Source organism: Bos grunniens, chromosome 7 (genome assembly GCF_055505025.1).
Source record: "Bos grunniens cultivar Pamir isolate PY7600 chromosome 7, Bosgru_T2T1.0, whole genome shotgun sequence".
Classification (NCBI taxonomy): Eukaryota; Metazoa; Chordata; class Mammalia; order Artiodactyla; family Bovidae; genus Bos; species Bos grunniens.
The window spans coordinates 68,896,814-68,916,609 of NC_141171.1; the positions used below are offsets into that span (position 1 = coordinate 68,896,814).

The 19,796-nt window shown below is 38.5% G+C and overlaps 1 protein-coding gene across 1 annotated transcript in view; it reads left to right on the forward strand.

Moving 5' to 3' along the window:
* The first annotated feature begins 13,771 nt into the window (after nucleotides 1-13,771).
* ITK (IL2 inducible T cell kinase) overlaps nucleotides 13,772-19,796 on the forward strand; it is a 62,738-nt gene continuing 56,713 nt past the window's right edge. Inside the window, exon 1 of the mRNA XM_086413754.1 lies at nucleotides 13,772-14,422. Coding sequence (XP_086269880.1) covers nucleotides 14,285-14,422 — 138 coding nt within the window. The 5' untranslated portion in view covers nucleotides 13,772-14,284. The remainder of the gene's footprint in view (nucleotides 14,423-19,796) is intronic.

The following is a 19,796-nucleotide window of genomic DNA, read 5'->3' on the forward strand; positions in this document are numbered from 1 at the left end:
TCAAACCTTATTATAGAAAAGAAGTAAATAAACAGGTTCATTCAAATTTAACTCTCTCTGGCACAAAATTTTAGAATTTGAGAACCAAAACACAAAATATCATTCAAAATTCATTTTCTGATTTTTCTAAAAGTTCTGTAAAATTATTCTCTTCCCATAGTTTGGAAGTCTGCTGCATCCCCATTAAAAAAAAAAAAAAAAACTGGAGATCAATAAGTCAAGATTATTGATTGCCAGCTATGTGCCTACCATTAAACTAAGAGCATTCAGGTTGTCAAACAGTAAGTTTCAAAAATCTGAAAATATAATTCTCACACAAATATACAATGAAAACATGTCATAGATTTAATTAACTCATCAGTGAGGAAGTCAGCAGGATGATAAAGCTGATTCAGAGAATTAGAAGACCGCTGCTGCTGCTGCTAAGTCACTTCAGCCGTGTCTGACTCTGTGCGACCCCATAGACGGCAGCCCACCAGGCTCCCCCGTCTCTGGGATTCTCCAGGCAAGAACACTAGGCATTGGCATTAAAGAAAGGATGTTGGACTAACATTGCCAGGTTAGACACAAAACTGGTTAAATGTCTACAGGGCAATAAAATCAACCTTGGGGCTATCCTTTTTACTAAATGAGATCACTTGCATCTCTTCTGAATGAAAATCTGTAACTTATTACAGAACTTTCCAGAGTCTGAGACTTTAATCAATAATAGATAGTCCTCTTGAAGTGCTGAAAATGTTCTAAAGTTACATTGTGATCATCTCATAACTGTGAATATATGAAAAAAAAAGCACTGAACTATACACTTTCAATGGATGAATGTTTTGGTATGTGAAATGTATCTCAATAAACCTATTAAAAATAATAGAAAGCAATACTTCAGTCTTATTAATTCAATCTCATTGTCTTACTTACTTCTCTTCGAAAATCACATAATCTTCAGACAGATGTGTAAACCGTGCTCCAATATGGCATTGAAAGTACACATTACCTATCTTATAATTTTTTTCTATTTATACGTTTTTGGTAATTCTTCTTAATAAGGACTATAATGAAGCATGTATAAGCCACCACCCCAACTTTAGAAAGCTTATAAGTCAGGAGAACCCTGAAGAGGCAGAGAACAGTAGAGCAGGGCAATTAAATACATGATAGAGTAACAGCCAGTGAGTTGAATGGATGGACTCAATAACACTTGCGTGCTTGCTCAATCACTAAGCTGTGCCCGACTCTGCAACCACATGGAGTGTAGCACGCCAGGCTCCTCTGTCCATGGGATTTCCCAGGCAAGAATACTGGAGTGGGTTGTCCTTTCTTTCTCCAGATATCTTCCCAACCCAGGGATCGAACCCACATCTGCTGACTTACAGGCAGATTCTTTACCAATGAGCCACATGGAAAGCCATGATAATGCTTATCTCAATATCTAAAACCAACATTGTTTTGTAGGAAGAGAAACTGTCAGAACCACAATTCTAAGGACAGTTTTTGGTACATTTTTAATTGCCCTAAGATTGAAGAGGTGTGAAGTATGAAAACACAAAATATTGTATATGGTGTACTGAGTAAGGTAGACATGCAAGTTTATAGATGGCTAAGGTCTACATGTTTATCATGGGGAAGAGGTTTCAAGTCAATAACTTTTGTTACCCAACTATCACTTTGAAAAGCAAGGCAAACAGACAGCTATATATAGCCTTTTCAAAGAGTATGCCACCTGAGAGGGCCTTGTGAGCTAGGCAGGATGTGAGGGTGGGGAGATTTCCATACTGTATAGAGTATGTATCTACTGGGTAAATCCCCTGGCCTAAAATACAATCCACAGTCCTTTGGTGTTGGCACTGCTAAACCGATGTGGCGTGGGATGCGCTGCGGTTAGCCTTGGGCACCTAGGACTTCAGGAAGTCAACCTGAGGTCTGCCTTACCTTCTGATTGTCAAAAAAAAGACCACAGTCACCTAGACTCTTTCCCTGAGGGCCATTATGCAAATCCATTTCCTTCTGCCTTAGTTTTCAAAAGAAAATGAGCTGGTATAGATGAAAGAAGCCAGACAGGTGATCTAAAGAATTTTATTTCTCAACATTATGATCCAACAAGTGTCACCTCTCTTCTCCACCTACTTACTTTCTGTCCCCTTCTTGTTTCTGTCCTCCAACATATTTGGCCCCACTCAGAGCCAAAATTCCGCCCTGCTTTTCACCATCTTACAACAATTTCTCTCTCTTGGCTTTCAATTTTGCTACATTTATAAGCCATGAGAAGTCCCATCTCGGTCTATATGTTTATTTCTTTGATGTTATGCTAAATAAGCTTGCAATTAAATACACAAACAAATAACGAAACAGTTAACATTTAAGACAAAAATAAAGATTAGAAACTAGAGGTGAGAGGTGGTAAATGATCCAGGAACTAGGATGAAATGATTATTGCAATTAAATATTAAATTTAACTCCTGAAAAAAAATACTGGAAGAAAGTAAAATAAATCTTAATTATTTCTGAAGGTTGAGACTAGAAGTGATTATTATTTTTGCCTATTTGATGGTTGGCTCCTTCCAGCAAAAATACATTTTAGTTTTGTAACCAGAAACTATGAATTATGGATGGAGAACTATGGACTGAAGGACTGTGAATGGAGGTTCCTAACATTGTACAGGAGGTGGTGATCAAAACCATCCCAAAGAAAAAGAAAGGCAAAAAGGCAAAATGGTTGTCTGAGGAGGCCTTACAAATAGCTGAGAAAAGAGAAGTGAAAGGCAAAGGAGAAAAAGAAGTATATACTCATTTGAATCAGAGTTCCAAAGAATAGCAAGGAGAGATAAGAAAGCCTTCCTAAGTGATCAATGCAAAGAAATAGAGGAAAATACTAGAATAGGAAAGACTAGAGATCTCTTCAAGAAAATTAGAGATACCAAGGAAACATTTCATGCAAAGATGGGCACAATAAAGGGCAAAAATGGTGTGGACCTAGCAGAAACAGAAGATATTAAGACGAGGTGGCAAGCATATACAGAAGAACTATACAAAAAAGATCTGAATGTCCCAGATAACCACAATGGTGTGATCACTCACCTAAAGTTAGACATCCTGGAATGTGAAGTCAAATGGGCCTTAAGAAATATCACTATGAACAAAGCTAGTGGAGGTGATGGAATTTCAGCTTAGCTATTTCAAATCCTAAAAGATAATACTGTTACAGTGCTGCACTCCATATGCCAGCAAATTTGGAAAACTCAGCAATGGCCACAGGACTAGAGAATGTCAGTTTTTATTCTAATCCTAAAAAAGTTCAGTTCAGTTTAGTTGCTCAGTCGCACGTCAGGCTTCCCTGTCTATCACCAACTCCTGGAGCTTGCTCAAACTCATGTCCATTGAGTTGGTTGCCATCCAACCATCTCATCTGCTGTCACCTCATCTCCTCCTGCCTTCAATCTCCCCCAGCATGAGAGTCTTTTCTAATTAGTCAGTTTTTTGTATCAGGTGATCAAAGTATTGGAGCTTCAGCTTCAGCATCAGTTCTTCCAAAGGATATTCAGGGTTGATTTCCATTAGGATTGACTGATTTGAACTCCTTGTAGTCTAAGGGATTCTAAAGAGTCTTCTCCAACACCACAGTTCAAGAGCCTCAATTCTGCTGCTCATCAATTTGGTGCTCAGCTTTCATTATGATCCAACTCTCACATCCATAACTACTAGAAAAAACATAGCTTTGACTAGACGGACCTTTATTGGTAATGTCTCATATTTAATATGCTGTCTAAGTTGGTCATAGCTTTTCTTCCAAGGAACAAGCATCTTTTAATTTCATAGCCATAGTCACAATCTGCAGTGATTTTGAAGCCCAAGAAAATAAAGCCTGTCCGTTTCCAGTGTTTCCCCATCTATTTGCCATGAAGTGATGCAACCAGATGCCATAATCTTCATTTTTTGAATGTTGAGTTGTAAGCTAGCTTTTTCACTCTCCTATTTCACTTTTATCAAGAGACTTTTTCATTCCTCTTCACATTCAGCCATAAGGGTGGTGTCAACTGCATATCTGAGGTTATTGATATTTCTCCCAGCAATCTTGATTCCAGCTTGAGGTTTATAAAGCCTAGCATTTCTGATGATGTACTCTGCATATAAGTTAAATAAACAAGTGACAATATACAGCCTTGACATACTCCTTTCCTGATTTGGAACCAGTCTGTTGTTCCATGTCCAGTTCCCAAAGAAGGACAATGCCAAAGAATGTTCAAACTACTTCACAATTGTACCCATTTCACATGCTAGGAAAGTAATGCTCAAAATCCTTCAACCTAGGCTTCAACAGCATGTAAACTGAGAATTTCCATATGTACAAGACGGATTTAGAAAAGGCAAAGGAACAAGAGATCAAATTGCAAACATCCATTGCATTTTGGATGTTTGCATCCAACAAACATAGATCATAGAAAATGCATGATCACAGAAAATGATCATAGAAATGCAACAGAATTCCAGAATCTGTTGATCTGGAATAGAAAATGCAACAGAATTCCAGAAAAACATCTACTTCTGCTTCATTGGCTACACTAGGACTGTGTAGATCACAACAAACTCTTCAAGAGAAAATTCTTCAAGAGATGGCAATACCAAACCACCTTACCTGCCTCCTGAGAAATCTGCATGCAGGTCAAGAAGCAACAGTAAGAACTGGACATGGAACAGCAGACTGGTTCCAAATAGGGAAGGAGTACGTGAAGGCTGTATATTGTCACCCTGCTTATTTAACTTATATGCAGAGTACATCATGAGAAATGCCAGGCTGGAAGAAGCACAAGCTGGAATCAAGATTGATGGGATAAATATCAATAACCTCAGATATGCAGATGACACCTTCCTAATGGCAGAAAGCAAAGAGGAATTAAAGAGCCTCTTGATGAAGGTGAAAGAGAAGAGTGAAAAAGCTGGCTTAAAACTCAGCATTCAAAAAATGAAGATCATGGCATCTGGTCCCATCACTTCATGGCAAATAGATGGGGAAACAATGGAAGCAGAGACAGGCTTTATTTTCTTCGGCTCCAAAATCACTGCAGATTGTAACTAAAGCCATGAAATTAAGACACTTAGTTCTTGGAAGAAAAGCTATGACCAACATAGATAGCATATTAAAAAGCAGGAACATTCCTTTGCCAACAAAGGTCCATCTAGTCAAAGCTATGGTTTTTCCAGTAGTGTATGGATGTGAGATTTGGACCATGAAGAAGGCTGAGCACCAAAGAATTGATGCCTTTGAACTGTAGTGTTGGAGAAGACTCTTGAGAGTCCCTCGGACAGCAAGAGATCCAACCAGTCAATACTAAAGGAAATCAACACTGACTATCCATTGGAAGGACTGATGCTGATGCTGAAGCTCCAATACTTTGCCCTGATGTGAAGAAGAGTTGACTAATTTGAAAAGACCCTGATGCTGGAAAAGATTGAAGGCAGGAAGACAAGGGGACAACAGAGGACGAGATGGTTGGATGGTATTACTGACTCAATGAACATGAATTTGAGCAAAGTCCAAGAGATTGTGGGGGACAAGGAAGCCTAGTGTGCTGCAGTCCATGAGGTCACAAACAGTCCGACACAACTGAGTGACTGAACGGCAACAACCACCAAAAATATAAATATTTAAATATAATTAAATATATATTTATATATATACACATATATATTTCAAAATTTGTCTAAGCTCCACAGTTTAACTGTTCCCTATCTTCTATGAATCAAACCAATTATTTCTGATGAGGACATTTTTTTTTTTTCAAACTAACAATTTTATTATTTTTTTTTTTTACTTTACAATATTGTATTGGTTTTGCCATACATTGACATGAATCAGCCATGGGTGTACATGTGTTCCCCATCCTGAACCCCCCTCCTCCCCCATACCATCCCTCTGGTCATCCCAGTGCGCCAGCCCCGAGCACCCTGTATCATGCATTGAACCTGGACTGGTGATCCGTTTCACATATGATAATATACATGTTTCAGTGCCATTCTTCCTAACCATCCCACCCTCACCCTCTGCCACAGAGTCCAAAAGATTGTTCTATACATCTGTGTCTCTTTTGCTGTCTCGCATATAGGGTTATTGTTACCATCTTTCTAAATTCCATATATATTCATTAGTATACTATATTGGTGTTTTTCTTTCTGGCTTACTTCACTCTGTATAATAGGCTCCAGTTTCATCCATCTCATTAGAACTGATTCAAATGTATTCTTTTTAATGGCTGAATAATATTCCATTGTGTATATGTACCACAGCTTTCTTTTCCATTTGTCTGCTGATGGACATCTAGGTTGCTTCCATGTCCTGGTTATTATAAACAGTGCTGCAATGAATATTGGGGTTAAATTGGAAAGTAAAGGCAGAGTGAGCAAAAGAGGAATAAATGAAATTAGAGTAAAAGAAATAAATAAATTAGAAATTTAAAAATTCTCCCACAATATTTTCTGTTTTAATTATAAATGAAAATCAAAATTCCAATTCCTTGCTAGATGTTTGATATGGAAGCTTTCTGACACTGCCCTAAACATAGACATATGTATTAATATAGACACAAAATACTTTTATGTAAAAATGGGATCATGCCATACATATTAGTCTGTACCTTTTCTATCTTAACCATGTATCTTGTGCTTTTTTCAGAGTGATACCTTATATAAATTCTTCATCCATTTTCATGATCTCGTAGTGTTGCTTTGAATGGAGGCACCATAAATTAATCAGTTTCTCACTGATGCATATATAGATAGTTTCCATTATAGACACAAATACAGTGAATATTTAGTAGAAATGTTGTAAATGTGCTAATGTTATTTGTTTTCTCTAGGATTAATAGTTCTAGAAGGAATTTTTTTTTTTCCAGAAGAAAGAGGTTATATAATTACTGAAATATTCTGGTAGTACTCTTAAATAGATACAAATAAATAAACCTGATGAAGTTTGGATGAGAATCACAGGGAAAATAAAGGCCATGGAAGCCACCCCCTAAAGCACAGTTGAAGGATCTCTTTGTCTTGGACACACGAGGGCTCTAGAGTTATGCAAGAAGCATCTTCCACATATCTAAAAGGCCATTCCCAGGAGCAGGGAAGAAAATTGGAATTTCAGGGCCTCAAGTGATACGACAATGAAGATGGGCTTTAGGTCAGGGTAAAGGCGAGATCACTAGTGATGAACTGACATCCATTCCACTTTCTCTAGTGGCAACACTCTGGTGTTTCTTTGGAGGAAAACCACTCTCTACTCTCGGCCCATGTGGTGGATAAGGCAGACTCTATCCCATCCTCAAATCCAGGAGAGGGTGCAGACCTGAAATAGACAACAGAATATTCTATTGCTTGGCTGTAATAACTGAGCTACATATTAGCACGTCATCCAAACCAGGGCAATGATTCACAGTTCTGAGACTTTTGCTGGAACTATTAGGAAAAAAGAGTCCAGTTCCAGGGATAAAATGTCAGTCTTTTCTTCCACAGAGGAAAGCCTGCCAAAGTGTGAAGCTGACATAAAACTAAGAAATGAAAATCAAAATTTCTAATGTCATTGACTAAGTAGCTAGATCCATAGTGCCAGGCTGAATTGGTTTTTTCTGTTAGAGAATGATAAACTTTTCCAATTCAGTTTCAGTTGAGGCCTCAAAGGCCTAAAATAATACAATTAAAGGAATCAAGTTCCTTTCTCTCCTAAAATAGAGTACTTCATCACCCATGCCTGATATTCTAGGAGGCAACACAAGTTCTGCCAGTAATAGTTTTGGCCACCTCCAGTCTTTAGAAAACAAAAGCTCGAAAGACAGTTTTTAGTGCACTGTGCATTTCCTCTCACAGCCCACCCGGGGGTGTGGGCGGGGAGAGGAGGCAGGTGTTTGCATCCACCAGAAACCAAGTGACAGGACCTTTGAAGGGCTACTCACTAGCTTGACAGAATTCTCAAGGGTTTGTGAAGACTGTTGTCTAAATCCCATTTGGAGAAAGGTAATGGTGAAAGCCTGTGGAAGAGCTGCTTGTTGGGTGTCACGGGGAGAAGAGACTACACTTGGGGCAAATGGTCCATCCATTGGTGGATACCTGAGTCTTCCACTAGAACCATGGAGGGAATAGGTGGCATGTAGTTCATTTGCAAGGAACACTTGCCCAACAGGACAACCAAATGAGCAAGGGGATCCCAACAGAGTTGGGAACAGTAGGAGGCATGCTGAAGGTGGGCCAGCAGAAGTCTGCGAGCTGAAGGTTGGGCTCACTGGGAGTCAGACAGGCATCTCCAACACCAAGAGAACTGCTGTCAGAGCCTTCTGAGAATAATAACAACAAACATGACAAATCTTTGCACGAAAGAAAAAGCAACAAATGTGTATCCCCCACATTCAGAGGGCATCAAATCCCAGATTACACCTGTGACCTTGTTGAATTCAGTGCCTGTTTCCCTTCCTGTCCCCGAGCCTGAGCCTGAAGGCGAGAGTCAGACACAAGGCTATTATACAAGGAAGGAGGAGGAGTTAGGATGCAGCAGAAAAGGCAACATGCTTCAAACCCTGTACCAGACGTCTGCTTCAGTTGAAGAAAAGCATTAAATGGAATATATATTTGGAGTTTTGGTTATTAGACTGAACTGAAAAGGCCTTTTTCTTAATGTTTTAATATGAAAAAATTCAATATATATAGCAATGTTAAGCAAATAAAACATTACCAACCTACCCATCACCCAGCTTCAATTATCAGCTCAGCCAAACATTTGTCATCTCTTGCCCTACCTATTTCTCCCCCTCCACTGGATTATAACAAAGCAAATCTTATCTTATCAATAATTATTTCAGTATGCTTCTGTGCAAAATAAAACTTTTATGATCACAATCATGCCATTATCACGTTAAAATTAAAAATAATTAGTTATCAAATATGCAATCACTATTCTGATTTCCCAGTTGTCTCATAATGTCTTTAAACAATTGATTTGTTTGAATTTAAATCCAAACAAAATCAGCACATGCTTGATATGGCTCTTAAAGTCTCTTTTAATCTATGGGTTCTTCCTCTAACTTACTTGTTACAGACACGGGGTCATTCATCTTTAATGATTTGGGTACAGTGGTCCCAAGGTGTCCATGGTGGATAAGTTCCAGTTCAGTTCAGTTCAATTCAGTCTCTCAGTCATGTCCAATTCTTTGTGACCCCATGAATCGCCGCACGTCAGGCCTCCCTGTCCATCACCAACTCCCGGAGTTCACTCAGACTCAAATCCATCGAGTCGGTGATGCCATCCAGCCATCTCGTCCTCTGTCGTCCCCTTCTCCTCCTGTCCCCAATCCCTCCCAGCATCAGGGTCTTTTCCAATGAGTCAGCTCTTCGCATGAGGTGCCCAAAGTATTGGAGTTTCAGCTTTAGCATCATTCCTTCCAAAGAACACCCAGGGCTGATCCCCTTTAGAATGGACTGGTTGGATCTCCTTGCAGTCCAAGGGACTCTCAAGAGTCTTCTCCAACACCACAGTTCAAAAGCATCAATTCTTCAGTGCTCAGCTTTCTTCACAGTCCAACTCTAACATCCATACATGGCCACAGGAAAAACCATAGCCTTGACTAGATGGACGTTTGTTGGCAAAGTAATATCTCTGCTTTTTAATATGCTATCTAGGTTGGTCCTAACTTTCCTTCCAAGGAGTAAGCATCTTTTAATTTCATGGCTTCAATCACCATCTGCAGTGATTTTGGAGCCCAAAAAAATCCAGGACCCCTTAAATACAAAAGATCCAAGGTGCTCAAGTCCCTAAATAAAATGGCATAGTATTTGCATATAATCTACACATTTCTCCTGTATACTTTAAATCATCTCTAGATTTCTCATGATACCTAATATAATATAAACACTATATCAACTGAACTGAGCTGAACTGAGTTGTAAATATATTGTAATGCTATGTAAATAGTTGTTTATACACAGTAAATTCAAATTTACTTCTTGGAACTTTCTGGAATTTTTCTGGCCCACAGTTGGTTGAATCCACAAATTCAAAACCCGCAGATATAGAGGGTCTGTTTTCTGAACCTGTCCAACTGCATCTCTATGCTTTTTTCACACAGCTTTATCTCTGTATTTCCTGCAAACTTGAATTTAGATCTAGAGGTTTGATGAGATTAGTGTTTGATTTTCTTTTTTAGCAAGACTTCTGTGTAAGTGGTTTTGTGTACTTCCTATTGCATCACATAAGGAAATACATAACGTCTAGTTGACTCTTTTCCTGCTGTTAAGATTGATCAGTGTGTTACAGTGTTATCAGTCTACAGACTTCATGTGATTTTAGCAGCCTTCGATGATCAATACATAGGTCCATTTTGTCATTAGGATTGCAAAATGATGATATTCTATCACTCTTTAATTTATTCATTGTAATTCTTCTATAAAGAAGGACTTTTCCTTATTAAATATTTGACTACTAAACTGAAATACAGTTCTTCAAGAGAAACAGGAAATACATTTCATTTTTTCCCTTTGTTTTCCAGTTTACAGGATAATAAATTTGCCCTCCAGCACCCTCCAAAAGTGACTGATGGGTTGGAAGTTTTTTCAAGTATTTTATGAACTCATGATTTGGACATTTTGACTGTTCTTCAATTCATCATAAAAGACGAATTTGATTCCCAAATTGTTCCATCTTTGGCAAGTGGGAGTTTCTTGAATTTGGGTCCTGCGAGTTGGACTTTTCAAATCAAACAAAGGGATTATTTTTAGGTATGTTTTCCTGAGAATGATGGGGGAAATACTGAGCTTCTTAAGGTTATGTTTAGGTGAAGACAAAGACCAATCCCAGCAAGTGCCATTGAAGGTGCTATGGGAAAGAGGATAAAATTACTTATCATTACACTCCATGGAACCTAGGCAAAGGAAAAACTACAATTACAACAGCTATTGATGACATTTTGCTTTCCCACATGGCAATACTTTGTGAAGTCTGTAAATCTTTCAACCCGAACAAACTAGGTATAAATCTACCCTTCTCAAAGGACTTTGCAGTCTAGTTCAGAATTTGCTCTATATTAGTTAAAATTAGGTTTTAATGTTTAATTAATTAATTTTAATTTTAATTGTGACAATTAATAATTTTAATTGTGACAGAACCTCAAACTGACAAAGGCTTAAAAAACAACTTTTTTTTTCTTTTTATGTTAAAGAAAAATTGCTCCCATGCTGCAAGGAGGACCCAAGATCATCAGGAACCCAGAATCTTTCTATTTTACATTCCACTGACCTCCTGGTGGCTCAGCAATTAAGAATTCACCTGCCAATGCAAGAGACTCGGGTTTGATCTCTGGGTCAGGAAAATCACCTGGAGAAGGGAATGGCAACCCACTCCAGTATTCTTGCCTGGAAAACCCCATAGACAAAGGAGCCTGGTGACTATAGTCCATGGGGTTGCAAAGAGTCAAACACGGCCTAGCTACTAAACAATAACAACAAAAAAATGACCTCAACATGCAATTTCTACTTCATGGTCTAAGATAGCTGCTACAGGTCCAACCATCACATTCACATTCTAGTTAGGGGGAAGGAAGAGAAAGAATGAAAAGGGTATGATGATTGCCATTAAGGACGTTTCCTTGAAGTTGTGCTCATAATTTCTGCTCTATTCAGTTAGCTATAAAACAGTTAACATAACTGAAAAATATAATCTTTATTGTGGTTGACTAGATGCCCAGATAATCTTCAGGGAGTCAGTTAGCTGGAAAATAGGGGAGAATAGATACTTGGAGAAAATAGCGATCCTTGTATGAAGCCCATATTCAGGAGAGAAAAGAAATGCTACTTCTTTTGGACAATGTATTTCCACATATATGTCTTAAAACCTCAGAACAAAGGAGTAGAAACCATTTAAAGTATCCCCTTTCCCAAATCTTATCTTGATTATGCTGGGGCAGTTCACAGGTTCTCAAAGAGTTGGACACAACCAAGCAATTAAACAACAACAAATCCAGTTATATGAGACAAAATTAAGCTGTAGTATGGTAATCTACATGGAAAATAATTCTTAGATCATTGCACTCCTCTATAGTAATAATGGTTGTTCTGTTTCATTATTCATTATTATTTGTCTGGTATATGCCATCTCTGCTTGCACTGAGATTTCTTGGTTATTTACGACTTGCTAGAAGTAGGAATCACTCGTAATACCTTATATCCTAATTCCAAACCCAGATACATGACTGGCACCCACCACTTACAGAATTTATGGGATTCAGTTCTCAAAGGGACCATCACAAAGAGACTAAAGATCAGTGAGGATAAGCCGATTTCCCAAAGAGAAACAGTTTAGTAAGTGACAGAGCTGGGATTTCAGCATAATTCTGTCTTTCTCCAGAGCCTGTGTATGCTTTGTTTAGTATGCCATTCTGGAGGATTTACTTATTTTCAGCATTTCCACTAAATTTTGCAGTGGAAAAGCAATCATTTCATTGTAGCATAGATAAACCACTATAAGCCTTCATTTAAATTTAACAAATTAATAAACTTTAATATTTCTCTTAAGTGTTTTATGCCCATTGTCTCTCATAATTGTCCAACGCAGTTTGCTGATTACTCATTCACCATTTTTCTAAACATCCTTTTAATATGCCAGGCATCATAATAGTTGCTAAATATATAACGGTGAGCAAAACCACACACCATCCTTACCATTAGGGAGCTTCTAGACTGATATTGAAGCTGGAACTCCAATACTTTGGCCACCTGATGCAAAGAGCTGACTCATTGGAAAAGACCCTGATGCTGGGAAACATTGGGGGCAGGAGGAGAAGGGGGCTACAGAGGATGAAATGGTTGGATGGCATCACCGATTCAATGGACATGAGCTTGGGTAAACTCTGGGAGCTGGTGGTGGACAGGGAGGCCTGGCGTGCTGCAGTCCATGGGGTTGCAAAGAGTTGGACACGACTGAGCGACTGAACTGAACTGACCTGAGACTAGTGGGGAAGACAAACACTAATCCAAAAATCACCCTCCAAAAAGTACAATGACAACTGTCATAAAGGATATGTCATAAGGTGTCTTCTGCATATAATTGGTGGAAATTACTTAGTAAAGCCAGGAAGGCTTCCCTGAGGAAGTGACAGGAAGTGTAGGCTGAAACTAGTAGTATAACTTAAAGCAGGCAAAACAGGGGAGAGGAGATGTTCTCAGGCAACGGGAGCAGATATTCAAAGCAGCCTGAGAAGCATGCATAAGGGCCAAAGTGAAAATATGTGAGCAAAGTATGAGATGAGACTGGCAAGGAAGCCAGAGAGCAGCCCCACATGTAGGAGCACCATTACTCCCCTTCACAGGTAAAAAAAAACTGAGGCTCAGAACCCTCAAGTAATTGCCTGTAGTCTCACAGTTAGTAAGCTGGTGGAGCCAGAAGTCAACCTCTGATAGGTAAAGATATCCCTAGAACCTGTGCCTATGTTAGTTTATATGACAAAGGGGGAATTAAGGTGCAATGTGGGATTAAGTTTACTAATAAACAGATCTTAAAATTGGGAGATTATTTTAGATTATCCACACAAACGCAATGTAATCTTAAAGATCCTTAAATATGCAAGAGGAAGGTAGAAGAAGAGGTTACAATTGTATGAAATTAGAGCAACTGACTGTTGTTGTAGGCTTTGAAGATGGAGGAAGAGGGTAAAGGAATGTGGGTGGTTCTAAAGCTGGGAAAGGCAAGGAAACAGATTCTACCTGAGATCTTCCAGACAGGATCACACCCTGCTGACATCTTGATTTTAGCTCAGTGAGACCCATTTTGCATTTATGAACCACAGAACAATAAATTCATGAACCACTAAACTTGTTGTAATTTTAAAAGCCAACAGAAAACTAATATACAACCCATGTCCCTCGACTCCAAAGCACATGTTCCTACCCCTTGTGCTATGGAGCTTAACTGTTAGATGAGCTAAACCAGAAACTATAAAGATTCAACTCTAATCAGTCATATCATTTTGAGTCTAAGGTTTTTCAAACATTTTTAAACCATACAGCAAAAGGTATGCATAATTTTTACATATGCCTCATAGTTTTGTGAATTTCGAAAGGATGTGGTTATGGGCTTTGACATCAGAAGAGAAGCTCCGCAATGTTGACTGAACGTTGATAGAGAGATAATATTGGAGGCAAGTTGCCTTTGAACAGCTCTCTGAAGATCAACTGCCTCCCCATCGCATTCCTTGCCCTGAAGCTGTTTCCTCTGGTTGTGCTGAGGGGTGATGCGCAAGGTGCATCACTTTTCAAGAATTGGATCATGAACAACTTTATCCTCCTGGAAGAGCAGCTCATCAAAAAATCCCAACAAAAGAGAAGAACTTCTCCTTCAAACTTTAAAGTCCGATTCTTTGTTTTAACCAAAACCAGCCTGGCATACTTTGAAGATCGTCATGGGGTATGTGATCAGTCTATTTGTCTATTTTTAAAATAACATTTTATAGTTAGATTGGGCTGAATCATGAAGATATACATAGAATAAAATAAGAACACAGAAAATACAGATGTGCTTATTATAACAACCTAAAAAATATAGTAAGAGTAACTGGGAGAGAATGTGGAGAGTAGTCAAGAAAGGGTAATTATATTAGGTGATTTCAGTAAAAGAATAAGTTTATTGCTCATTAGCTTGTCTTTCCTCTATAAGGTTAAGTTTAACTTTTAAATTGTATTTTATTTGGCAAATTAAATGGTTAAGTAATGGGTCCCGTTCAACATTTTTATGGATTCAATTTTATTTGTCTCAATGTCATCACTCACCTAACATTTGGAATAATAGTCTCTGGGCATTTAATTGTCTAAAATTTACAAAGCCCAGTGGTAAACCTCTTCATCCCTTGGAGAACTTCCCAGGAGACTAGGGTTATCACACACAAAATATAATGCGGTACAGACCAGCAGTTCTTACCAGAAGATTACAGCTGCTTAGCTAAGTCAGTCTTTATATTTCTAAAGATATTCTTATATATCATAACATCAGTAATAATAAGAGCAACACAAATAATCATAACAATGCAGTTTGGTACAAAAAGCACTGGAAGAGGCATCAGGGGACCAAACTCCACTTTTCTCTAGGTGAGTTAGCCTCAGCAAATGTCTCTGCGTCAAGTTCTTTCTTGATAAAATGAAAGGACTGGAAACACCACCTACAACATTCCTTTCTTCTTTAAAATCCTTTGTTTCTATGAAGTAGCACTTGTACAGCCCACCTCAGCAATTTTTTGAAGCATGTTTGCCTTCTTGCTATATCACTGTATTATTTTTCTGTTATCAGGGAGGTAGCAAAAACAACATTAGGTGCTTGACGGTCACTTAGAGACAAAGGCACTCTGATTCTTGGCAGGACCGAACTTAGTAGGTGTAGGCATGAGTTTGGGTCTTTTGAGAGCCGGGATTTGAAGTGTTCAATGATATGGGGTCTTGAAAGAAGCCAGGCCAGGTATGGAGCCTACAAATGCCTTAACTTCTAAGCTGCTGGTGAAATAATACTGCCTGTTTTTTAGAAGTGAAAAGACATGCATGTCTTAAGTAGATTCTTACTGATAATAATCCACCAGTCAGGAAGAATATGGAATTACTTATGTGCAAGGCCTCTTTAGTAGGTATTCAATAGGTATTCTTTGACTAAATTAACAGAGGGCCAACAGCCAGGTTTTCAACCTGGAGGATTCATCATTTAGAGCTGATTAATCATATGACCTCGGTCAATTTTTTTCCAATTGTGAATGGGATATTGGAAGCTCTTGTTTCATGTTTAAAGAGTTTTCATTTACATTTAAATAGTTTTTCAAAGTTCATTTTGTAGTTTTTACCAATTTGTTTCCCCAATTCAACATTCAACACAGTATCATCTCATGTAGTTACTACTGATTGTTTCTGAGCATAATTATTGCTTGTGAACTGTTTGGTTGTGAGTTCTGTACAATGGTATTTGCAGTTAGTCCTACAAAACATAATCTTGATTCAGAATTTTGTTGGTTAAAATTTGCATGTAGACAAGGTTGTAAAAATAACTCAGTCTCTTCATTTGAGCATTATGAAAATTCTAGGACAATTAATTCATCCTGGGGAGCCCTGAGCTATAGTTTTTAACATTTCCATGTAGGATACAGCAGATATATGTTTCACAAAGATCAAATTTCTTATTTTCTAATGCTTATGCTTTATATTCATAAATAACATTTTAAAAAGCATTTCTTTAAATATTATAGGAATTTACTAATTATAAAAATTTTCAAAGTTACTGAAAAAGACAAGATATATTAGTTATTATTATTTTTTCTCTATGTGACATTCCATTGCTTAGAGCCATCAATTTGCACACAGGAGTGCATTGTTCATTGCCCATAAATGATAATAGTATTACACCTGTGGGAAGAAATGGTTTTAAGCATTTTTTTAAATTTATTTTTTAAAATGAAAACTCAGTTCTGCCATTTGTAAAATGGGTGTTATAATAATATTCACTTCATGGGGGGAAAATGGTAAAAATTAAGAGAGGATGTATTTAAATAGACCTATCTGAAAATTACCATTTTGGTAGATCCAAGAAAAAGGTCATATATTGGCAATTTCATATAGTTCAACTTAATATATAAAGAACTGAGCATAAGTCCTGTCACCTAGTAAACACTTAATAAAATTTAGCTACTATTTGTATCATCATTATATCTGTGAAGGAGAATGAAGGGTGGCATAACATAATCATTTCAAATCAAGGGAAGTATTAAGGATTCTTCAAAGTCAGGCTAATATCAGGGTTCTGGGTTTCCTCTCTTCCATGACTAAATACATGTGTGGGGTAAGATATACATGCATCATGAGATATATGATTTGGGGCCAACATTTCCCCTCTCTGGGTCTCAGCTTCTTTTTCTTTTTTCTTATTTATAAAATTGTGTTCACTGCAGCTCTAAAATTCTGTGGATTTATGACATATGAAAACAATTCTTCCACATATTCAGGAATGAATACTGTAGTTCTGCAAAATAAATATATTTTTTCCTAACTTCAAATTGCCATCCCATGGTCATTATACTACAGCCTGATTGAGCATTTTGTTTTAACATGGATTTAGATCTTTTATCATCTGCCTGTTTACCATATTGAGATGTGCAAGTGTTTTCAGTGGGGCCAGGAAGCCCCTTCGTCATGCTGGAGTAGGGGGCCAAAAAGAAGCAGAGAGTTGGCAGGTGGTGGCTTGCTGGCAGCCGTGATTTCAGACACTCCCCTGTGCCTGCCAATGTCTTAGCAAAGTGGTCCCTGTTGTTGGACACTCTTTAACAGAGGACAAGGAAAAATGAGGGTCCACCTGCTAAATGCCAAACAATCATTGTAATGGCAGCGGCAGTAGAGAATATGGGAGAGACTTTGTTTGTAGTGTTTGCCAATTTCTGTAGTGTAAATACTCCCATCAAGATCAATTTCAAACTACTAATGTAAAGTCTACCAGCTCACAGAATTCCTGAAAATTTAGCATTCGGCTCTCATAGGCCAACACAAGCAGGCTCCAGCACATCACAGGCAGGCTAAAATAAAAATAAACTCCTGGGAGGTAGCTACCTGAACAATGTGCTTAGTTGCACAGGGCTGATATCAGATCCTTTTTAAGGGTAAAAGAGAGAAATGGTGGGCTTCAGGCACTCTGAGTAAGCACAGGATAGGAGGGGTAACACAGATAGGAGACAAGTGTCACAGAATGGTGAGGCTAGAATAGTCAGCTAGTCGTGGGTTCAAATGGTGCTTCTTTCACTTTCTATATGTGGGATCTCAGGCAACACATTTAACCTCTTTAAGTCTCTGTTTCTTATTTATAAAGTAATGACCCCAGCACTACCTACTTCAACCAGTGTTGAGTATTTCATGAGAAAAGTATGCTGTAAGCTTGGTACAAATAGGACCATCTTGATATTCTGAAAGGCCCTTGGGAGGAAAGGAAAGGTTTCCCTATTTCAGTGACTCACTGTACCTTAGGAATCAAGTTTGCCGTGGTTACCGTGGCACAGGAGCCATTACCATTTACATAAGACAGGAAAAATAGTCAAAATCCCCATTCTAGTCAGTGTGTGGATAGGCTGACTACTCCTCAAGGATACCTCCCTTTAGCCTACTGATCTAGTGGCAAAAACATCTTTGTAACAGGCATCCTTCCGAAATTAAAGATGGCAGGTGGGGAGAGTGTCCACTTTCCTTGCTTCTGGCAGCAGTATTGCACAGTGGTCAAAATCACGGCTCCTGGTGTCAGATTTGGGTCAAAGAGCAGCTTTACCACTTAAGAGCTGTGTGGCTTTGCAAAGGTTGCTTAATGCTGTGTGACCCCCTTTAATATTATTTACCTGTTATAAAATGATCACTCCTGAATTTTTTTAAGTGAGATGAGTCTCATAATTATTTTAATAATAACAGCAACTAATACTTACTATTTACTATTGTCAGTCACTATGCTAAATGAATTATTTAACCTAATCCTTATACCTACTTTGTAAGTTAGGAACTACCATTACCCCAATTAACAGAGCATATCACTGAGGCAAAGAGAATTTAAATAACTCCCTTATGTCTCCAGAGACAATACAGCTTCCTGATGAACAGTTCTTATCACTATGAACAGTTGTTGCTCTTAGGCAATTGGGGTCACCACTGGGTTATTACAAAGTATGTAATGCCTTCTTGCTCTAGAGTCCTCCATGTAAAGGCAGTCTTGAAAATCAGCAACCATACCACGTACATCTTCTGCAATGAAATATGTGATGAGCTCTATCATTTCCACATTCAGTCCAGGAAAAATCTTTGTCTTCTTCCACTTCTGGGAGCTTCTACCATGTGTCCAAACTTTGGTGCTGAAAGTTCCTCTAGGATCTGTCCATTTCTTTCCATTTTCTAGAGTCACCTTCTTTATGGAAGCTGCCAGCATCTCTCACCTGGGATTGTTGCCACCTCCTAATGGTCTCCATGCACCCACTATACCTTCTCTCTGCATCCCTGTTCCCTATCCCTGCACCCATTATACCCTCCCCACCATCACTCCATTCCCCACAAGGAAGCTAGGGTAAGCTTTTCATGTGGTGACTGTGGACTGTGATCATGTCCTGATGATCCTCATCAGAAGATGGCATGTCCCTTCAGTGGTTCTCCCTTTACCCTGAGAGTGGACACGAGAATCTATCACACTGTCTCCTCCATCCCAGTTCAGGCTCCTTTGATCCTCTCTCACTGAGTGCCAACCACGTGAAATTTTCTTCAACTTTAAGACCTCCATTTTCAATGTCGCTTGCTTGAAGAAGCCTTCCTTCATTTCCCCAGCCTAGGTCATCTCTTCTTATCCTTTGCCACAACATCAAACACCTTTCTTTCAGTGCCAAAATTATACTTATCTATTTATTATTGTGATTATTGTGCTAATGTCATGTCCCTACCCTACCCTCCATTAGACTATAAGCTTTACAAGGGCTGGTGCCCAATTTGCTAAAGATGACATCACCAGTGTCTACCACAGTGCCTAGTACATATTATTCACTTGTTCAAAATTTGTGAAATAAAGAAAGGAAGGTGGGAACCAAGGAGGAAGGAAGGGTATGAGGTATAGACACAGTTGCAGAGGTTAAAGTTATATACACGGTCCCTTAACAGAACAAGGCTCAGCACCAAAAGAGTTGAGAACAAAAATAGCGATTCAAGATTTCAAACAGGTAATTCCTGGGTGCAGGGGTAAATAAACAGAACTCCCTGAAGGTAGCAGTTCATGACCTAGCCTTGAAAGATGAAGAGGAGGA